General features: G+C 44.1%; 1 protein-coding gene across 1 annotated transcript; it reads right to left on the bottom strand.

Moving 5' to 3' along the window:
• Nucleotides 1-314: 314 nt before the first annotated feature.
• On the bottom strand, nt 315-20,819 carry POGLUT2 (protein O-glucosyltransferase 2). Its single transcript, XM_035116014.3, has 10 exons — nt 19,584-20,819; nt 15,748-15,953; nt 14,612-14,817; nt 12,373-12,450; nt 7,728-7,900; nt 6,891-7,128; nt 4,314-4,523; nt 3,584-3,673; nt 2,015-2,119; nt 315-491 (listed from the first exon to the last, which is right to left on the bottom strand). Exons 1-10 carry the CDS (start codon nt 19,766-19,768, stop codon nt 474-476), a joined length of 1,509 nt encoding a protein of 502 aa, XP_034971905.3. The 5' UTR covers nt 19,769-20,819; the 3' UTR covers nt 315-473.
• Nucleotides 20,820-21,526: the final 707 nt, after the last annotated feature.

Genomic DNA, 21,526 nt, shown 5'->3' on the forward strand with positions numbered 1-21,526 from the left:
GGAGAAATATGATCCTAAATTGATTTCTTAAGGACGAAGAAGGGAGAGTGATAGTGGTACAAATGATGCTGCAAGGAGGGAAATTGATTATAGTTGGAGTTTATGCACCAAATGAAAAAAAGGCTGAATTTTATAAAAATCTGGAGGAGAGGAATTCATGGATCAGAATATAATCCTAATGGGAGATCACAATGGAGTGGTAATGCCAGAATTAGACAGAGTGATAAAATGAAAAGAAATGAGCTAGGGCAAATTACCAAAGACATTTTTTGATTTAATTGAAAACCTTGGGTTAACAAAAAAATGCTCTCAACTTTATGGAAATAGTATTTATTTTTAAAAATAATAATAAAAAATCATAAAAGCTAAGGTGTAGTAATACTGCATGCACAATAGAAGGCATTCGGACTTGTCTTTTTTTGCTTTCATCTGAAGACACTGAAATCCAAATACTGTAAACACCAGTTTTCTTGTTAAAGTTCCTCTTTGACCTGTAAGTAAGAAGAAAATATTTCACGGTTGAAGTAGTCCGGAACAACTTTGCTTTACATTGTTGTATTTTGAGCAGACTCTTTTATGTTCCAGAAAAAGTTCCTTTTCTCCCTAGATTATTTTTGCAGAGATGTCCATAATAGTGAAAAATAAGCCCCTGGTTAATGGACTATGATGGTCTGTAAGTTCCTGGGCTGTATCATACCCACTTGCCTAGATGGGTACGGAAAGGATTTATTTGCACATTATAATTTCCTTGGAAAGAGCAAGCCAGAGCATTGGTCTAGATTTCAGGAGTCTCTGAAAGGAGCCCTAGGGTTTGTGTTGGTGTGCAAGACTGGTGGTATTTCAGGATTACCACTGCCTGCCTGCTACCTGCTCAGCTTTATATTTGTAAATTTAAATAACAACAATGAGAGATTCACAAGAAACCCATAATCACTCTATGCTGCATCTTGACTTCTGTTTTCTGGTCGTGTTAGAATAGGATGGAAGGTTTGGAATACAACTCCCATTTTGAAACATTTTTTCTCGCGAGTTCCAAAATACTAATCTTCCTACTACAACATGGATTCAGAGGATGTCACAGCAACCCCCCCCCCCCTTTCCTCATTGATTTGACCCATGTTGACTTGCAATATTGTTTCATTTTTTAAAAATTTGCAACTCTTTCCGACTCAAGTTGGTAACACAACTTAATTGACAGAACGGTAAGGTGGCCTTTTGCAAGGAAGAAGTTTTCTCTATGATAGAGGCCCTGTGTTTTGTGTGCGTGAGAGAGAAAACTGCATTGTGCATGTTTTATAGCATAAAGACATAACCCACTATGTCCTGGGTTCATTGTTCATTCAGCTTCCTTAAAATATCATTTTTTTTACTTTTTTCTTTTTCGAAAGCAAGTTGATAATTCTTATGGTTGCAAACATATGCTAGAAAGTGTGTGGGTAATTCCTGCTGAAATCTCAAGAAGCAAGAGAGGTGGCCGACCAAGATTTCTATGTGTTTGAGGCAAGGCTTCTGCAATATGAATTTCTCCTTGCCACGACTGCCAAAACTGGAGTATGTTCTGTGAAACGGGAAAAAGCAAACTGCAGAACTGCACATCGTAAGATAAATTATGCAGATCTGCTGCGTGACTTTTGCATCCAGAAAAACCCAAACTTCCTTGGCTAAACACATAATTTCCTTTGGAACAAAAAACTAGGTGAAATACAGCTGGTTTCTGTGAACTTGCAACTCATGCTCTCCTGCCTCATGCTACCTCCATGACTCAGCAGGATTTAACCCACTCCAAAACATCCTCAGTGGTTTTCTGTTAAACCACTGGCATTGGTTGTGGAAATCTCTGCCTCCTTCAATATATGGGAAAGCGTCAAGGGATTCTGTTGGCACCCATAACAAAATCTGTTTCCCCCAACTTAGAATCCGAACATGTGAGGCATAAGATGTTCCCAGTTAAATAAATGGTAGGTCAGGCCCGTGAACAAACAGTTCCTAAAATGTTAACGTGTACATACTGTACCTTTTTTCGGTGGCAACTACAGGGGAAAAGGTCGTCATCTGGCTGTTCCACTTTCTCCATGCCATCTCTCACTTTCGGTTCAGTCACTTGTAGTTTGGCATATTCCTAATTGAAAAATTAAAAGGGGGGGGGGGAGACACGTCTTGTACTTGGCGCATTCAGTGTTGGAAAAGCTGTAACCAATCGATTGCCCATTGCTCCAGCAAACCTCGTGGGGAAGAACCTGAGATTCGGTATCACAGAAACTGTAAGCGGACACGGGCTGCACCTGGTGACTTGCTGAAATATCAGTACCTCCGTGTTAATGCACAGACATTTTCAGCTGTGTTTCGGGAGGGGCTTTCTAAAGCTGGGCTCTTTGATCTTTGCTGATTGCTGCTTTGAGGAACATATCCCTCCACATTAGAATAGGATTTGTGGAAGGCGGGATGCTTCTTTAACAAAATGCCAGCTTAATTTTTAGGGCATACCTTTCACACGGTGCTTACTTGCAGATCTTGGTTATTAAACACCACGGGTAATGTTTTAAAAGGATGCCCTTCGATTTGAACGGATGGCTTGAAGGGATGCAAAATCAGAGAACTGTTGTGTTAGAAGGGGCTACGAGGGTCTTCTTTTGGGCAGGAATCTTGCCTGACGTGGAACTTGAACCCACGACTAATGCACACATAACATGTTTGATGTACCACAACAGCACCAATGTGGTTATATGTAACAAGTACGGAATTAGGGATTGTGAAGGTGCTTCTATACTTTGGGACTGGGGTGGTGGCGAATTCAGCCAGCTGCTTGCTATCTGATCAGCGACTTTTGTTTTTAGATATACTGTATATGTAAATACAGTCTTGCCTTGGTTTTCGAACAACTTAGCTCTCAAACGTTTTGGCTCCCTGAACGTCGCAAACCCGTAAGTGACTGTTCCAGTTTGCGAGCTATTTTTGGAAGCCGAACGTCCGACACGGCTTCAGATGCTTCCTGCAGCCAATCAGAAGCTGCGCTTTGGTTTCCGAATGTTTTGGAAGTCGAACGACTTCCGGACCGGATTCCGTTCGACTTCCGAGGACGACTCTATGTTTATTGTTCTTGGAAATGTAACTGTATTATATTAATGTATCTGATAAAGAAATTAATAGTGTGTTTGTTTTGTTTGTTTGAACAAACCTTAACGTTTAACTCATGCTGCCAACCTAGCCATTCAAAAGCACACCAGTGCGAGTAGATAAATAGGTACTGCTCTGGTGGGAAGGTAAATGGTGTTTCCATGCACTCTGGCTTCCGTCATGGGGTCCCATTTAGAAGCAGTTTAGTCATGCTGGCTACATGACCCAGAAAGCTGTCTGTGGACAAACGCTGGCTCCCTCAGCCTGAAAGCGGAGATGAGCATTGCACCCCATTGTCAAATTTGACTGGACTTAACAGTTCAAGGGTCCTTTACCTCATATGAAGGTATGGCAATAAATATAGGAACAGCCATGTGTTTGTCCCTCCACAGAACTGGAAAGTCACTTTAGTTCTTTATATTTAAGGCATTCTTACATTTACATTTCCGTAATCGAAGAGAGAACTGACCTGAAAAAGTTTGAAGTAATAGCAAAATATATGGTCTCCCATGAGGTTGTTTCTTGCAAATTCTTGTCCCGCTTTTGCAATATTCTTTGCCTGTCAGGGATAACAGGTGGGGGAGAGGTAAGGTATCTTCATGTTAAAACTTTAATTTTCTTATAATGCCAGTTTCCCTTCTTCTTGCTCAGTCCCACCCAATCCAGATCAATTAAATTCCAGTTTTCACATGTGTAAAACTTTATCAAATTGAATGAGTCCATTATAGGCAAACCCGCCCCCCCCCCAGTCTCAAACAGACTAACATTCCATTAGCTGGGAGAAGTGATGATTCTTAAGGGCATAAATCCACCAGGGATTTTGTGCAATGAACCCAGACAGCGGCTATCAGTCTATACCTTTTATTAGGACCAACCAAAAGTCCCAATGTGGAGCTAGAACATCTGAGTTAAACGGGACTAATTCCAAAAAAGGGGGAATTTGAGAGGAAGAAGGAAAAACTGTGTTCCTAGTCGTGCACTAGCTGTTTCCTTGCCTCCCATTTTTTACCTGCAAATCTACCTTCTTGTAGATTTACTGCAATCTACTTTATTGCACGCCAAAACTCCATGCCCAGCTTTCTACTGCATGCTTAGATTCAGGAATCTCCCCCCCCCCCAATTCTGTGCAGCACAAGAAGCTCCTAAGAGCTGTGGGAACATAATTTTGCAACATCTGTGCGGGTCCATTGTATTTTCACCTCTTCGTCATGGTCTTTGGCCCACTGCAGTTTCTCCAGGAGATCGCTTAGGTCGTTTTTGAAAGGAATATAATGTTTCCACGGTTGTAGCTCGTTGTAAAAATGTTCGTAGTAGATGGAGTCCTGCTTTAGCACTATGCTACTTCCTGCTAGCAGATAAGGCAGTCGGTACGCGGCCACTGTGCCATCAATATTAATTTGGTATTTATACTGCAAAACACACAACACAAAATTCATAAACAGGAAGCCTGTAGATTTGTTGTGTTCTCTCCACTATGGCATCGACATCTGAAGGTTGAATACCTGCAAGAAGATCTGAATGCAGGAGTTCAGAGAACCTTTAGGATATTTTTACACATTTACTTAGCAGCAAACCTGGGTTTGCCGCCAGATGTACCCTTAATAGTGAGCTCCAGCCAATACTGGATTGCTCATGAGTGTGTTGCTTTCACAACTATGCTATGCTTTTAGCCCATAAACATAATGTGTGAGCTCTTAATCAGGTTTAGCTGGGTTCGTTTTGAAATTCTCCTGTCCCTCTGAAGTTCTATAATTTTATTATTACTGTATTAAACTTTCTGTTTCACAATGTCAAATAAAACATTTTACAAACTTTAAAATATCCAATGACTTCCCCTCTTCTCTTTCCGTGGTTCATTTTACATATCACACATCACTGCATATTTTACTAACCATTCACAAAACTAATCAAAGCTTAAGTGTTACTAAGAGTCTCATCCATTGACGCTTTCCAAAAGGTGTAAAGCAATCTGAGGTCTTTATTTTGAATATATATATACCTATACAGTGCTTTTCCCCCCCTAAAAAATGTTTAGGGGTACAGTACTCTCATTTTGACTCAAGAAAATCACCATTTTATAGTTCAAATCGGGGAAAATAAATACAGTAAATGGACAAAAGTACAAAGATTCACAAAATGTTTAGGGGTATACGTACCCGTGTGCCCCCTCCAAAAGCACTTGTGTGTGTGTGTGTGTGTGTGTGTGTGTGTGTACTGATGATTATGGTCTGTGCAGGCAGAGAAACATGCCTAGAGCAGTAATGTGCATTGACAGCTTCGCTGAAGTCTGCTTGAGACATTTAAGCCCCACATGGAGACCATGAAAACTACTTTCGCGTCGCAATACTTCATGTTATAACATTACCGAGCTTACAACATGAGCCAACTGAATAGCGTGAAATATCTGTGCATCGGCACCGGCAACCGCTAGGAACTGGCAGAACTGGCATAGAAATACGACGTTTAATTGGGCAAACTAAAACTGTAAGCCCAAGAAGACCAACATTACCTCTCAACTCAGAGGACCAACAATCTCCACATTAGAGGGATAATTTTAATAACAGTAAAATCAGCCCAAGTTGTAAAAGGCTCGGGGCGGTTTTGGATCATACCTCTGGTCATAGAAAAACCATCTTCCATTTACTGGCTTAAATTAGAATTTAAGGTCTCATTTTGCCTCACCAAAACATTCAGGGAAATAATGTGGAAAAAAATAAAACCACCTGCACAGATTGTCTTACGAGGCATCTAGAACCGCAGCAATTTGGACAAAGTGAACATGTTTATCCCAAGCAACAATGGCAATAATAATAATAATAATAATAATAATAATAATAATAATAATAATAATTTATTATTTATACCCCGCCCATCTGGCTGGGTTTCCCCAGCCACTCTGGGCGGCTTCCAACAGAAGTATTAAAATACAATAATCTATTAAACATTAAAAGCTTCCCTAAACAGGGCTGCCTTCAGATGTCCTCTAAAAGTCTGGTACTTGTTTTTCTCTTTGACATCTGGTGGGAGGGCGTTCCACAGGGCAGGTGCCACTACCGAGAAGGCCCTCTGCCTGGTTCCTTGTTACTTGGTTTCTCACAGCGAGGGAACCGCCAGAAGGCCCTCTGCACTGGACCTCAGTGTCCGGGCAGAATGATGGGGGTGGAGACGCTCCTTCAGGCTATAGTAACACTTTAAGGCTTCTGAAAAATTATAATCTAGATACAGCCTCCATAGAACTGTGTGATAGTGCTACAAAGACTTGTAAGATATGCTTTTTAATCTCTGGGAGCTGGGCAGCTGCCAACCTCTCAATATAATTTTAAAAAGGGGAGAAACCTCTAAAGCAGGGGTCCCCAGACTTACTGGCGTTTGGGCCAGTTCCCACCGCGCCGATCGCGCGGCGGGCCGGAGGGCGGGGGAGTGCGCGCCCGTGCGCATGCACACGGGCGCTTACTGGCGCGGTGGCGCGCTTCCAGGGTGGAAAAAGCGCCGAAAATCCGTTGTGCGCATGCGTATGGGCCTCCCCCGACCCGGAAGTGCACCAGAAATGACCTCTTCCGGGTCGGGAGAGGCCCACGCGCATGCGCACAAAGGATTTTCGGCGCTTTTTTCCCGACCCGGAAGAGCACTGCCGTGCTGCGCGCCGTAAGAGCAGGCGGCGGGCGTCGTCGCGGGCCTGATTGGCAGGCCAATTGGGCCGCATCCGGCCCCCGGGCCGTAGTCTGGGGACCCCTGCTCTAAAGGCTTATCTAAGCCCAATCACCTTTGTACCGTACCTTGAAGAAATCGAAAAAGGAAATATGCTTCACAATGGGGCCATAGAGACTTTCATCGTGCTTGAAAAAGAAGAAGTTTGTAAACGCCGCATCAATGATTTCTGGGTACTTTCTACTCATTTTCACAAGTTCGAGCCTTTCTTTGCGGCTGTCTCGGCCCCGCCATATCGCTGTGGCATTTTTCTCTTCCCAAGGCGGCCCGGTGTTTGCTTGAACAGACATCATGTCCAGGCTGACTCTGTTGAGAGGAAACGGGATATATGTCCACAGTTGTTGGAGCTTCCAGGCAGGAGCGGGTGTCACCTCCGTATTAATATGCCCCTGAGGAACTACCACCGATTCTGGCTGAAAGGCAGGCGACATGGCCCAGCGAGAGACCCCAGAGAGCAGAGTCTTCTCTTCTTGTAAGGAATGTGGGGTTTGTACCTGTTGCCATTTCACCAGAAGTGAGAAGATCGCATGAAAAGCAGTATGCTCAGAGAGACATGTGAGGAAACTGTTTCTATTCCTGACTGGGATGGGTTGAGGCAAAGGCACGCATAACCAGGCACTATCCTGACTTTTTCAATCATGTCCTCCAACATTTCTCTGATAAAAATAGGGACGCCTTATTTAATAATAATGATAATGATAATAATAATATCCCACCATCTGACTGGGTTGCCTATCTGCTTCTTTCCCCCTCTTGTCCATATCCCCCTTGCATCCAGCTTCCCATTTTCCATGCATAAAGGTGATGGCTTGTACCCACTGCTAACTGCAGCAACAATGAACACCGTCAACAAGAAACATCATAAGATGTGGAACAACTTCCAAAACCTTGGTAGGAACTCTTACCGGCCCATCGTTTCTAAAACGGAGTCTGTCAGGTCATAGGTTGGCATCACAATGTCTTTTGAATCGTTGGAACCGCACCAGGAAAATATGGGGTGGATGTCCTGAGAGGATTTCTTTTTCTCCAAAGGCCAGTCTCCCAAATTGACAAAAAACTCGACATCTGGCATTTTCACCTAAGAGACAGTAAAGTGAAACATTCGGTATCTACGACTGCATCGGGCCACTCTTTTACCATCCCAAAATTGACATCTGTTTATTTTTTTTTTATAATTTTGCACTACAGTTCACATGTAATGCACACAAAGCAAACATTCCTCCAGACTTGTAAACTTGATTATTGAAATTGGGTCTAGCCCTTTATGAATGACTGGAGAGTAACTGGAACGGCAAAGGCCACTCATTCCCTGATTGGAGTCCTGAAAGTATATATTACACCAGTACTCCGGGGTCTTCACTGACTTTCTGTAGCCGCCTGCGTACAATTTAAGGTTATTTTGTCCTCTAAACCCCCCCCCCACAACACAAAACTATGAATTATGCTTTGTATTTCTATGGGATTTGCTTAAGTGCTGCACATATATTACATTTATCATAACCCTGCAAGGTAGACCAGTATTATTGTCATCTCCTCACATTCACCAAAGGAAGCCTGAAATGGAGTGGTTTGTTCATAGGTCATTTTCTTTACCCCAGGCTTCCTCAACCTCGGCCCTCCAGATGTTTTTGGCCTACAACTCCCATGATCCCTAGCTAGCAGGACCAGAGGCCAGGGATGATGGGAATTGTAGTCTCAAAACATCTGGAGGGCCGAGGTTGAGGACGCCTGCTTTACTCACTACACCCAAGATAAGTGAATTTCTCTGAGAAGCAACTCTCGACAGGCTTTTGTAAGGCAGGGATAAGCCAACATGTTGTATTTGTCTTCTGCCTTCTTAGGGTAAAAGGAACCATGTACACCGAAATCTTTAGGAGCGCAATGCCACCTGCTGGTTTATAATCACAATGTGAATTGCAAGCCATTCTATTTCTCAGAACCTAAGTTCAGGCTGCATTTACTGTATTGACATATTTTTCAACAGACTTCTTGAAGCACATTTTCTTTAATGTTCGTGGCGACATCTTTTGAATGACGGTGCAATCTGCACTGGGTTCTAGGGAACCCTGTGTTTCCTTGAAAGTTTTGAAAGGGAACTTCAGATATCAGTAATGGCAGCTCAAAGAGCTTGCCCTCTGCTATCAATCTCCCCCTGCAATGTGCAGACAGATCTGGGTGTTGAGTTGTTGTTTACAGTCATGGTTTCAATTCACATGGTGAGGGCCAAAGGCCCTAACCAGCACCCAGTGGGAATTGAGTGGGCACCCATACAATCCTCTTGAATACTCAGGAGTCCTGTGGCACGAATGAGGCAGTTCAGGGTAACAGTTCCCTCATGGCAGAAAAAGAGAAAACAGCAAAGTACAAAATAATGTACATTTAAGCATGGGATACAGAACAGAGTGGACCAAGGTTTTGTTCCTTTTTTTCGTAATGGAAAGCAGATTGCTCTTTAATTTTGCCATTTTTAAATTTTTTTTTTAGAAAAACAAACCAGCTAAGTGGGGAAAGGAAGAGAAAACTAAGTCTCGTTTTGATCAGAAGCATGGTGCAGGGAGAGGGCAGGTTAACGTGTTCAAAATTATACCCTCCCCTTTTCATCAATGACTGTAAATATTACCAACGGGTGTAAACAGCAACTTGCAGGTGGTGGTAGTCAAGTGTTGTTCTAGGCACATTTTGCGACCAGGAATTTCAATAGTGCGAGCAGTTTGTGAGCTCTGGACGCAGTACTGCGCCCTAAGATTTCGGATTAAAACTGCAGAGTGGAAGGAAAATAAAAGTAGTCCAAAACCCTAACCGTTACACAATACTGTCTCTGACCACAGAGTTCTCATGTCACGTCTAGTTTGACACCGACTGTATGCCAGTTGAGCTAACTGTCAGGGCTGACCGGCTTCCTCTCTTCACACAATCACCACAAGAGTCTCCTGATGGTATTATAGCCTTTATTTACAGTATTTACAACCGGTCATTAGCACATAATGATCATTCATCAGAGTCACTCAGTTAAGATCTCTGCTGAGGTCTGTGTTTGCCCTTCCAGCAAGTCAGAAAATGGTGAACACTCTCGCTCTGTATTTCGCCCCTCCTCTTATCTACACGCCTCACAAGAGCTGGCTTAAACATTTCCCCTGATTCTGTACCGGAACTTGCTCCTGTGAACTCCCTGGCTCTATATCTCTCCCTGTCTGTTCCTCTATTCTGACTTCAATAACTCTCTCCTCCTTATCCCCCTTGGGGACACCTCCTCCTTCCTCCAAGCCTAAGTCTCCCCCTCCCTTTGGGAAACTTGAAAGTCTGGTTCATCCCTGATACTGATTGTAAATTTTCTCATCAGAGAAGCTGCCCCTGCAGCGATAGAAACTTCTATCTTTTTTTGTTCTGGAGAAAGGAAAACTCATTAGGGACCCTTGAGAGATTTGCTCTGCTTAATAGCACGGACGTAACTAACTTGCCTAAGTCATCTGGATTTGGTTTTTGCAATTTTTACAGCACACCCTTCAGGCATCTATTACTTCAAATAGGCTGGAATTCCAGTGATGAGACGACTCCAGGGACTTTTTGACAGTAGATTTTCCAGAGCAAGATTTAGGACAGCATGGTTTTCAGCAAAAATGACAGCGACATAGTAAGAAAAAGGTTAATCCCAGCACCCAGTCCTTATCCAATTTAAGGCTTCCCTTCTAGGACTCTTAGAAAGGAGCCTGTCTAGCACCCAGGGTGGATAAAAATCAATGATTTTTTTTAAAAAAATCAAAAAAATTGGATTTTTTTGATTTAAATCGGATTTTTTTGATTTAAATCGATTTTTTTGATTTAAATTGGATTTTTTTAAATAAAATGCTTTTTGAGGAAAGAATATTACCATCCAAAGGTTATTCCATCATGAAATAAAGATTCGTTTTTGTAATTATGTAGTATAAGGTTGTATATGTTTAATTTATGGGGTAAATAAATTCCATTAATCCATTCACCTCTTCCAGAGGTTTTTGTAAGATTATTGGGCAGTTTCTCTGCCTACAAGATATTATCACAGGTGCTTGGTTTACTTTTGCAGTTCTCAAAACTGAATTTGACTCAACAGAGATCACATGCCTCTTCTTCACAGCAAAAATGTTATAACATGAACAGAGTTGAGAAAAAGACCTTAATCCTATTGTTCTACAAACCTATGAATACAGAAGCAACCCCTTCAGTGCTAAGTTTCAAGAAGTTCAGTGAATAGAATAGAAACAATATTTTTCTGATTGTTTGGACAGTATTTAAGTTTTTCATGTGTAGGCTGGGCTGACAGTCTAAGTTTCTTAAAATATATATATTTTGTTTTTGTTTAGCCAAATTAGTTAACAAACATGGATGTTTGTTTAAGCAAATAACATTTGCTGAAATGTTATTGTTTCAGTTGAATAAATCTATTTAAATTGTTATTATTAAGGTAATGATTATTTTTCTCCTTCCTAAGTACAACAGTAAAGTTGTCCAAATATGAATGATTAACCTATTAAACTGGGGATAAAAAAACTAATATGAAAAGTTGTTATTCTAAAAATCTTCATCTACTTGCATAATAAAGTTATACCAGCAAGAATTAGTCTTTATGATTTAAATCAACTATGATTTAAATCAAGCCTTACTGACTAGTGATTTAAATCGTGATTTAAATCGTGATTTAAATCAGTTTGATTTAAATCAAATCCACCCTGCTAGCACCAGACAGGAAGGCCAGCATTTGAAACTGTAGATCAGAAAAATTTCCTGGGCTGCTGCAGACTTATGGGAATCGGGAAGGCTGCTTGACAATAATGTTACTCCTAGTTGACAGCAGCACTTGGGAATGGCTAGTTTGCCACAAGCTATAGGGGACTGCAGGCTCCCATCTTGTCCCCAGTTGTCTATCAGCTCAAATTCAGACAGTCACATCTTCGTTGGCCTTTCAGTATTTAGTTAAAATGAGGCTTTTCTAAATAACCATTCCGGCTGCCTAGTGGCGGGTGACTCTGTTTCTTTTGCTCACAGCACCATTTTCCACCTGTGTCTTATGGAGGCTGTCATTTGTTTTCAGGGATGCAGGTGGTGGTGTGGTCTAAACCACTGAGCCTCTTGGGCTTGCTGATCAGAAGGTCGACAGTTCGAATCCCAGTTGCTCTGCCCCAGCTCCTGCCAACCTAGCAGTTTAAAAGCATACCAGAGTGAGTAGATAAATAGGTACCACTGTGGTGGGAAGGTAAACGGCGTTTCCGTGCACTCTGGTTTCCGTCACGGTGTCCCGTTGCACCAGAAGCGATTTAGTCATGCTGGCCACATGACCCAGAAAGCTGCAACCCCATAGTTGCCTTTGACTTGACTTAACCATCCAGGGGTCCTTTACCTTTCGTTTTAATGTTTATTTCAAGGTTGCCATTTTTTATTGTTAACTCGTTTTTACTGTTTATTGTGTTCTACAGCACTTTGGGTGCCATATTCATGGCAGAGGACACAGCACATAAACTTAAAAACAAAACGGAATTAAAATCTGTAACAACCATGTTTTTTAAGACGTCTACTCACTTTCCGAGTCAAAGAAAGAAGGATGGCATCCATGAATATCCTGAAGCCTACATGTTCACCGTGGGTCTTTATGTAAACCTAAAAAACAAACAAACCAGACTGAGCATGTTTGAATTAGGCTCCCCCCCTCAAAAAAAGAAAGAAAGAAAAGGCTTAAACCCTTCAGATCACCCCCATTTTCTAATGTAACTTTAGGACTGCAGAACCAACAACACAGAATATATGACAGCCAACAACCTTGCTCTTATAGCTGCTATTGCTAATGTCCAACAAGTTTGCCAGGCCGACAATAACAGTTTTACCAGGTCCTCATTAGGAGCACCTTGTGAGGATTTGTAACACAGAACTAGCATTAGATGGAAGTAATGGAAAGAGCAACTCTTTCTAACAAGAGTGCCAGCTCGTTGGAAAGGGACCCAGTCTTCAGGGAATAAATCCAGCCCCAAGATGCCTGCCTGCCAATGCCACCTACTTTGCAATATGCAATGCCATCACCCTGCTTTGGAGAGAAATCTCTTGTTCACGGCAAAAGGTGGGTATTTTCTGCACAATGCATAATCAACGTTTACTGCCACAAGATTCTGCAATAGCTGCTCTGTTAATTTTTTTTTTTTTAAAAAAACATTATATAAATTCATGGTCCACCAACAGCTAGTAACCATGTTCAGAGACAGTTTCTCTCCGAATACCAGATGCTGCGGACAATGAAAGCAAGGATGGGAATTGCCCCCGTATAAGCTACTACATAGGGACGTGGGTGGCGCTGTGGGTTAAACCACTGAGACTAGGGCTTGCCGATCAGAAGGTCGGCGGTTCGAATCCCTGTCACAGGGTGAGCTCCCGTTGCTCGGTCCCAGCTCCTGCCAACCTAGCAGTTCGAAAGCACGTCAAAGTGCAAGTAGATAAATAGCGTTTCTGTGTGCTGCTCTGGTTTGCCAGAAGTGGCTTTGTCATGCTGGCCACATGACCCAGAAGCTGTACACCGGCTCCCTCAGCCAGTAAAGCGAGATGAGTGCTGCAACCCCAGAGTCGGTCACAACTGGACCTAATGGTCAGGGGTCCCTTTACCTTTACCTTTAAGCAACTACATACTTGCAACTGGTTTTCTCATGTCAGACTAGATGGAACTTGGTCTGATTTAGCAAAATAATTATTTCGCTTTTACCTTGGCTCTTCCTGAGTTCTTGTGTTCTCTTTAGCCTCGGGTTACCTATTAGTAGTTTGGCCAGAAGAAAGGGTTTATTTATTTTATTTATTTATTGAATTAATAAGCCACCCTGTACCCGGAGGATGGTTTCACTGATGTATGCTCTAAGTTTAGGAATTTAGGAAGCTTGCCATTATAATAAGGCAGACTCTTGCTCCATCTACCTCTTTGCTGCCACATACACCCGGACAACATCATTACTGGCCCCAACAACATCCAACATACCATCTCAGGACTATTTAATTGCTCATCTTCTAACACTGTATATGCCATCAAATGCCAACAGTGCCCTTCAGCTCTCTATATTGGACAAACAGGCCAAACCCTACGCCAAAGGATAAATGGACATAAATCTGACATCAGGAACCACAAGACAGAGAAACCAGAAGGAGAACACTTCAATCTCCCAGGGCATTCTATACAAGATCTCAAAGCAGCTGTTTTATTACAGAAAAATTTCAGGAACAGACTGGAAAGAGAAGTTGCTGAATTGGAACTCATTACCAAGCTTAAAACCATGGAGCCACCTGGGATGAACAAAGACATTGGATTCTTATCTCATTATGCATGATCAAGCTTTCTTTAGTGCTTCAGCCCTTGCTTTTCCCCCACAGGACCAATTGCAGTCATCAGCAGTCGTTAACAGCCACCTACAGGTTTACCACTCCCATCAGCCCATCACCCATTCCCACCCCACCCCCACCACCCTCTGTATATACATAAGGGTCTGACTTCTGTTTCAAGTGTATCTGAAGAAGTATGCATGCACACGAAAGCTCATACCAAAATAAAAACTTAGTTGGTCTTTAAGGTGCTACTGAAGGAATTTTTTTATTTTCCATCTACCTTAGTAGTGTTTACTCTGACCGGCAGGTACATGCATATGCCAGGCACTTGCATAAGGACACCAGCTGATTTCTGTCAGCTGAACAGCAGGCTCCAGAGGAACAATGACTACCTTCCATTGTTCTCCAGGGATTTTATCATACATTTATTTGCAAAAACAGCCACTTCCATCAGGGGAGTGTGTACCTTGTTGTCTTTTATGGTGTAATGGCACAAGCTCTGCCTCTGCCCAAACCGCTGTGGGATTTCTTTGGCAATTTTGTCAGGGTCGACTGTGGGGAAATGCGCCAGATCTCTCTGAATCTGCAAAATGGATGGAGGGCAGCTCATTTCTTCCAGCCAAGCATTTCCATCTTCCTGGGGGCAATCACAGTTCTCGTGATAGACGGGTCCTGCACACAATAAATTTGTTTTAAGGCGTGTGTTTGCAGTCACATATCGTACATATTCGATAATGAGTTACAATTAATTTGAAGCACCTCTTGACTTATATTTAGCAAGATACCTGGTTTTCTAGAGCACTCTCCAAAACACATACAGTGGTACCTCGAGTTGCAAACACCTCAGGTTACAAATGCTTCAGGTTACAAACTCCGCTAACTTGGGAAGAGTTACCTCGAGTTGAGAACTTTGCCTCAGGTTGAGAAAAGAAATTGTGTGCCGGCGGCGCAGTGGCAGCAAGAGGCCCCATTAGCAAAAGCACGCCTCTAGTTAAGAACAGTTTCAGGTTAAGAACGGACCTCCGGAACGAATAAAGTTCATAACTAGAGGTACCACTGTATTTTCAAGACTTTTGATGATGGAGGGCACAGGGTTTTTTTTCTGGATTAAAATCTGACAGTGTCTTTATTCTTAACCCTCAAAACGATTTATCTATATTTTCCCACCAATTCCCAGAACAATGGGCAGGCATTCTTCTTGCAGCTGCGGGACAGTCTAGCAGCTGATATCGCCTCCCAGAGTCTCACCAGGGCCTGTGCGAGGGAACTATGGCTCTCACAGGTTTCATATCCCTGCAGTAAATGCTCAGAGATGAGCCCGTGCATTCTGGGCAAAGCTAACACATCTCTGAATCCATTACCAATCAGCGGCAACATGAGCTGCGTCACACAATTCAAGTAGATCTTTTCTCCTCCCTTGCATTGAGATCACTGCCCATATTGTGGAAGACCGAAAGGGAGATTAATAGTCCACCGGAAGGGGTGGGCACATCCAACAAGTTGGTTTTACTTTTGCAAGGCAAACTTCGGTCCCAATTACAATGCATAAGAGTCTCCCAACAGTGCAGATTAATGCTACTACGTGAGATGCCATTTTTGTACCTTTCAAGCTGTACGGAGATTCGGCAACGTGCACACCTTGGGCCTGAACCTCGATTCTCAGGTTTTTGTAGCTTGCATACATCCTGTACCTGACGATGAAGGAGCCATCTTTCCTGTCTAATATTTGCACTCCTACCCGCGTAAATTGCTCCTCGGGAGCCGTGATCTTTACTTGGAATGCATTTTCACCCGGAGAGACGGTAAACCTATGCAGGGAAACAAAGAAAATGGGGAAGATGAAATCAAACACCCCCCCCCCTTTTCAGGTTAGAATTCTACAGCCGAGTCGAAAAGTTTAAGGATAAACTTTGGGGGTTGTAAAGTTAAACCAACAAGGGAATGGGTCTCACTGACAGCTGAAATACTTCATATTATCTGATACTCTGCAACAGTGCTTTTCAATTTATTTATTTTTTTACTTCTAGGGAAGTCTTTCCACAGAAACTCATCTGCCAAGAAACCCCCCTGCATATTGCAATGTATTCTGGGGTCTGTTATTCAGTTAAACTGAAGTGCTGACCAGGCCTGCTGAGCATCACTGTCATCGCACGTGAGGTACATATTGCATGCATCAGTAAAAGTGGATGAGCTGTCTCTCAGGGATTAAACTTCTGTTGAACACCAAGGTTTTCCAGAACTTTTCTACCAATACCCAGAGCTGGATAAATTAACTTGCAAACATGCCTACTGAGGTAAATGTTTTGAGTAACCTTTCCCCCCCCAGATGTGATGTGAACGCAAGAAAAGGTAGTGTTTTAACACCCCTCCCTATCTAAAATACCTCCATGGTTCCTCCTCACACTAGCAAAGATACTATAATGTCATGTATTATACTGAAATTGAAATATGTGTTTAAGTGCTTTGTAGGTCTCTTGGCAGAAGGGATGTGAGTGGCGCTGTGGTCTAAACCACTGAGCCTCTTGGGCTTGCCGATCAGAAGGTTGGCAGTTCAAATCTGTGTGACAGGGTGAGCTCCAGTTGCTCTGTCCCAACTCCTGCCAACCTAGCAATTTGAAAGCATGCCAGTGCAAGTAGATAAATAGGTACCGCTGTGGCGGGAAGGTAAATGGCATTTCCGTGCGCTCTGGCATTCGTCATGGTGTCCTGTTGTGCCAGAAGCAGATTAGTCTGTGGACAATCGCCGGATCCCTTGACCTGAAAGTGAGATGAGCACTGCAACCCCATAGTCACCTTTGACTGGACTTAACCGTCTAGGGGTCCTTTACCTTTACCTATAGGTTCCTTGGTGATTGCTCAGTTTCAGGCTGATTTTTTTTCCCGTTTATAAAGAAGGAAAAAAAGTAACTTGTGTCTTCGTGGATCAGCCCAAATGTCAAATCTAGAATCTTTTTTCTCATAGGAGCAAACAAGAATGCCTCAGTTAAGCCTTGTCCTCCGGTTGTTCCCCAGCATACTGCCTCCTGAAACTTGGAGGCTGCTTGTAGCCTTTGTGACTAGTAGCCACTGATCATACCTTTGACTAATCCTCTGACTAAGCCACCTAACCAACTGCCCATCCCCACATCTTGTGGCAGTGAATTCCACAAGTTCATTTTGTGCCTTGTGAAAAAAATACTTCCTTTTGAAGGTCTGGAAGCTCCGAAAAGACCAGTGGAGTTAAACTCAACCACTGATGCACTGCTCAATTTGTTTGCTTCTATTATAACACATTTCCCCACCCAAATTCATGCCTCGTTCTCTTTCTATTTCCAATCATTTCTATATAGTGGGAAAACATCAGGGATTTAAATTCAAGTACAAAGTTGGAATGAACTTGAAGTGCAATAGACTTTGCAAGGCTTTTTTTAAAGTGCTACATTGGTTAAATTACAACCTTATTTAAATTATAGCAGGTCCAGTGCTGCAAACCATTAAGCAGCTGAAGTCAATTTAATCAGTCTGACTGTGTTTAGGACCATAGCCAAAAAGGGCAGGAGTTGCAAATATTTTCCCCAAAGAAGGTCCTTGGTTGTCCAAGACAATATGAAATCCAACACAGACCTATATGAAGGACCCAAAGGCATTTTTTAAAGTCACAAAAATAAGGCTTGTTTTTTTAAGAAAACAAAAAAGACACTGGAAGAAATTCTGTATTCCTGAAATTCTATGTAGAACTTTGCATTAAATGCATTAGCTTCACATTACACGCCTGCAGATGTGGCCCAACTATGGCTCAGGGCAGCTGTGCAGGCTCCCAGGGACAAGATTGCACCATCGAAAGGGGACTTGATATTAAGCTCACTCCTCCGTAACCATCTATAATCAGAGATTTTTCCTGGCTGCAGCTCATGATTAGGGAGGAGAGAGCTTAACCACAAGCCTGAGTACAGATAACACTATTGGCTTGCTATGGTATGCGAACCAATGCACACACATGCAAAATTATCCCCATCCAAGTGGATGAAACTCGAGCACTACACATATGGAACTGGGCTTCCACAGGGAAGGAGAAAACCTGCATCCATTCAGATGGGATCACATGTCTAGATGCATGTGTATTCAGCCCCAAGGCAGTGGTTCTCAAGCTTTTTTCTCTGTGCCCCACTTTCGGATTAAAAATTTGCTTGCACTATGTTGGGGTTTTTTTATTGATAAGAAATGCATTGGAGAACACAACTAGGATTGTCCTCAGTCACTTGAGGCTCTCGTTTTGAAAAGATATCTTATCCACATTCTGCAAAAAAATAATAATATTTTGATACTATACTACCCTGAAACGTTTAAATGTTTCTTTGATCGTCCTTGTAGCTTCCTGCCACACTTGCCACCCTCTCTTGCCACACCCTTTGAGAACCACTGGTCTGGGGCATTCACAATTTGCCCCTTTCCTCCCAGCAGCATTGTGGCGTTTGCTGGTGCTAGGGGTGTGGAGGGTGAACAGAACCAAGCTGCTGGGGACACGGAGGCAATGCCAGGCCAGGCTCTGGGGCCCACAGACCCCTGACGGCAGGCAGGGTGGGAAAGGCATCCCTGCTTGGGGGCACCCTTGAAAACTGTGCACCTGGGGCTACGGCCCCTCCCTGACCCCCACCACACTACACCCATGTTTGCTCTCAAATGAGTGCACCTTTCTGGGCCAAACATCACACGCTGCACTTTTAAGTAGCGTTCAAAACTCCCATTGTTCTAGCCGCATTTTGTGACCGGGAATTTCAATAGCGTGAGCAGTTTCTGAGCTCTGGGTGCAGTACTGTGCCTAAGATTTCAGATTAAACTGCAGTGTGTAAGGACCTTTTTCTGCCTCCCCACTTCCAGCTACTCTCTGAAGACTGGAGAAGAGATATTAGGAGGGTGGGCAGGTGAAGGTCACTAGACAGTGTGAAAAATGAACATAAGGCTTTAGCTGCAGTTCGTTCATTTTCAGCTTTGTATTATTATTATTATTATAAAAAAGACATTCTGTTGTTGCACCCATAACCTCGGTTTAAGGCGCCCTTGAGCTCCTAGCTTTCTAACACTGCTTTGAAGCATACACATAAAGACGGTAAGTGTGAATTTTCTAAGGACGTTTCCAAAAACACAGATTTACTCGCAGCTCCTTACTCAAGAGTGCCCTGGGGGAACCAATCAAAGTTTGCTAAATCGCCTTTCTCTCTCTCTCTCCATAGAGCTGTATACCGAGGGCAGAGCGGATCACACACACATATAAACACGCGCAAAAGTTGCTTTTCTTTCCAAAACACAGAGCTTCTTCCGGATTCCTGCGACGGGCATGCAAATCCGTTTCCAGATCCGCCAAGCCAGGCTCTCGCATCGCTTCGCATCCACCTTAACTCCTCCCCGGCCCTGTTCCCACCCGCTTAAAAAAGAAAAGAGAAAGCGTTACACCGAATTACCTCTTCCCTTCCGTGTCCACAGCCTGGATGTAAAAATACCGGGCGGGGAGGACCACCTCTGCTCTCAGGCCGGGTCCCCATACCAAACTCCTCTCGGGGCTCAGCTGGCTCCCCGCAGCCGACTCGCAAAGGACCAGGATCACCGTCCCCAATGGCCAGTAGCAAGTCAGCCCAAGGCGGAACATTTACAGAGCTTCCCGTCGAAGGAGCAAAGGGCAAAGCGGGGGGTGGGGAGGCGAGCGTCTCTCTCACGCTTAGAGACGGCAGTTTTGCAGGACGGAAGGCAGCGTGGTGCGATCGGATGTTTCCTCCGCTTCCTGCCCTCGTCCGAAAGCTGCAAGGGAGAGGCGGCCTTTGTCTGGGCGATGCATGAGCGGGGAGAGGCTCCGGGACGGCAGCCACATGCCAGTTCCTTTGTCTTGCGACGGCAGCCCCTACTAACGACGCCCGGAGCCTTTGCGCTCCTCCGCCCGCATCTCCGGCGCGGCGAGAAGAGAGGGTCGGGGGGTGGGGAGAAGGGGAGCGGGCAGGGTTCGTCGGTCCCACGAAAACTTCTTCTTCCGAAGGGGAAAAACACACGGGAGCCACTTCCCACGCTCACCAGTCATGCCGGGAAATGTAGTCCAGCAAGGAGATGTGGGGCGACGAGGTGGAGACACAGCGGTCGGCAGCCGGGGGTTGGCGGAGCGCGGGAAGATCAAGGCGCGGGTAGAGATGGGAAGAGACCCCCGATGGTCATCCAGCCCAGCCCAGGTGATGCAGGAATCGCAACTCAAGTCGTGTGGCGTCTTGAAAATGTCACAGATTTATTGCGGCATAATCTTTCGCCTGGTTTATAGCTCAGTTGGTTACAGCTCGGTCACGGTGCCGATGGTGCCAAATTCCCAGCTGCGTGTTCCTGCATAGAGGACCCTCAGGGTCCCGTCCAACTCTACGATTCTATGGGGCTTGAACCCACGACCCTGAGATTAAGAGTCTCACGCTCAACCAACTGAGCTATCCCTCAAACATACATGACAGGTGGCCATCCAACCTCTGCTCCAAAACATCCAGGGAAGGAGAGCCTAGCACCTCCAGGAAGAGACCTTTCCACTGTCTAACAGAGTACTGTCAGGAAGTCAGAATCTCCTTTCTTGTAACTTGAAGCCTTTGGTTTATATGTCCTACCCTCCAGAGCTGGAGAACACAACCTTGCTCCATCTTCCATGTGACTGCCATTAAAATATTTTAAGATGGCTATCATACCTTCTCTCAGTCTCCTCTTTTCCAGGCTAAACATCCCCAGTTCCTTCAACCATTCCTCTTAAGGCTTGGTTTCTCGACCCTCGATCGTCTTGGTCTCCCTCCTCTGCACACCTTCCAGCTTGACAATATCCTTCTTAAACTGGACACAGAACTCCAGGTGTGGTCTGACCAAGGCAGAATAAAAGTGGGACTAGTGGGTTTCTAGGGGAAAACTCTCCTTCTGCATAGGAATCCCCAAACCGCTGGTGCAGCAAGAGGTCCCAACCCTGCACTCAGCCCTCACCTGTGGCTCCTAGAAGCTGTCAGCATGCAGCAGCAGCCACACCCTGGGAAATGGCCATTACTGGCCAACTAAGGGTAGTTGAGGGTAGCAGATGGATCTCAAACCTGGCAAGATAGGCAAACACAGGCTCTGGCAGATGGAGCAGACGAGACCAACAGTGGAACCAGAAGAAGGTGGTTTCTGCACGTACTGTAGAGGGAACTGAGGGGCCGATGAGCTACCTGGGAAGGTAGCCCATCTATGAGAAGGAAAACTGATCCTAAACCTCTACTGCCAGGGGTGCCATCTTGAATAAAATATTGGAGAGGTCCAGGTAAGCACCACCACACTAATCACAAGACACAATGCATGCACACCATGTGAATGAGGATGCCCATCAACTTGGGGAGGGGCCCTCCAATATTTTATTGGGGGG

This window comes from Zootoca vivipara, chromosome 4, assembly GCF_965207765.1.
Source record: "Zootoca vivipara chromosome 4, rZooViv2.hap1.1, whole genome shotgun sequence".
NCBI lineage: Eukaryota > Metazoa > Chordata > Lepidosauria > Squamata > Lacertidae > Zootoca > Zootoca vivipara.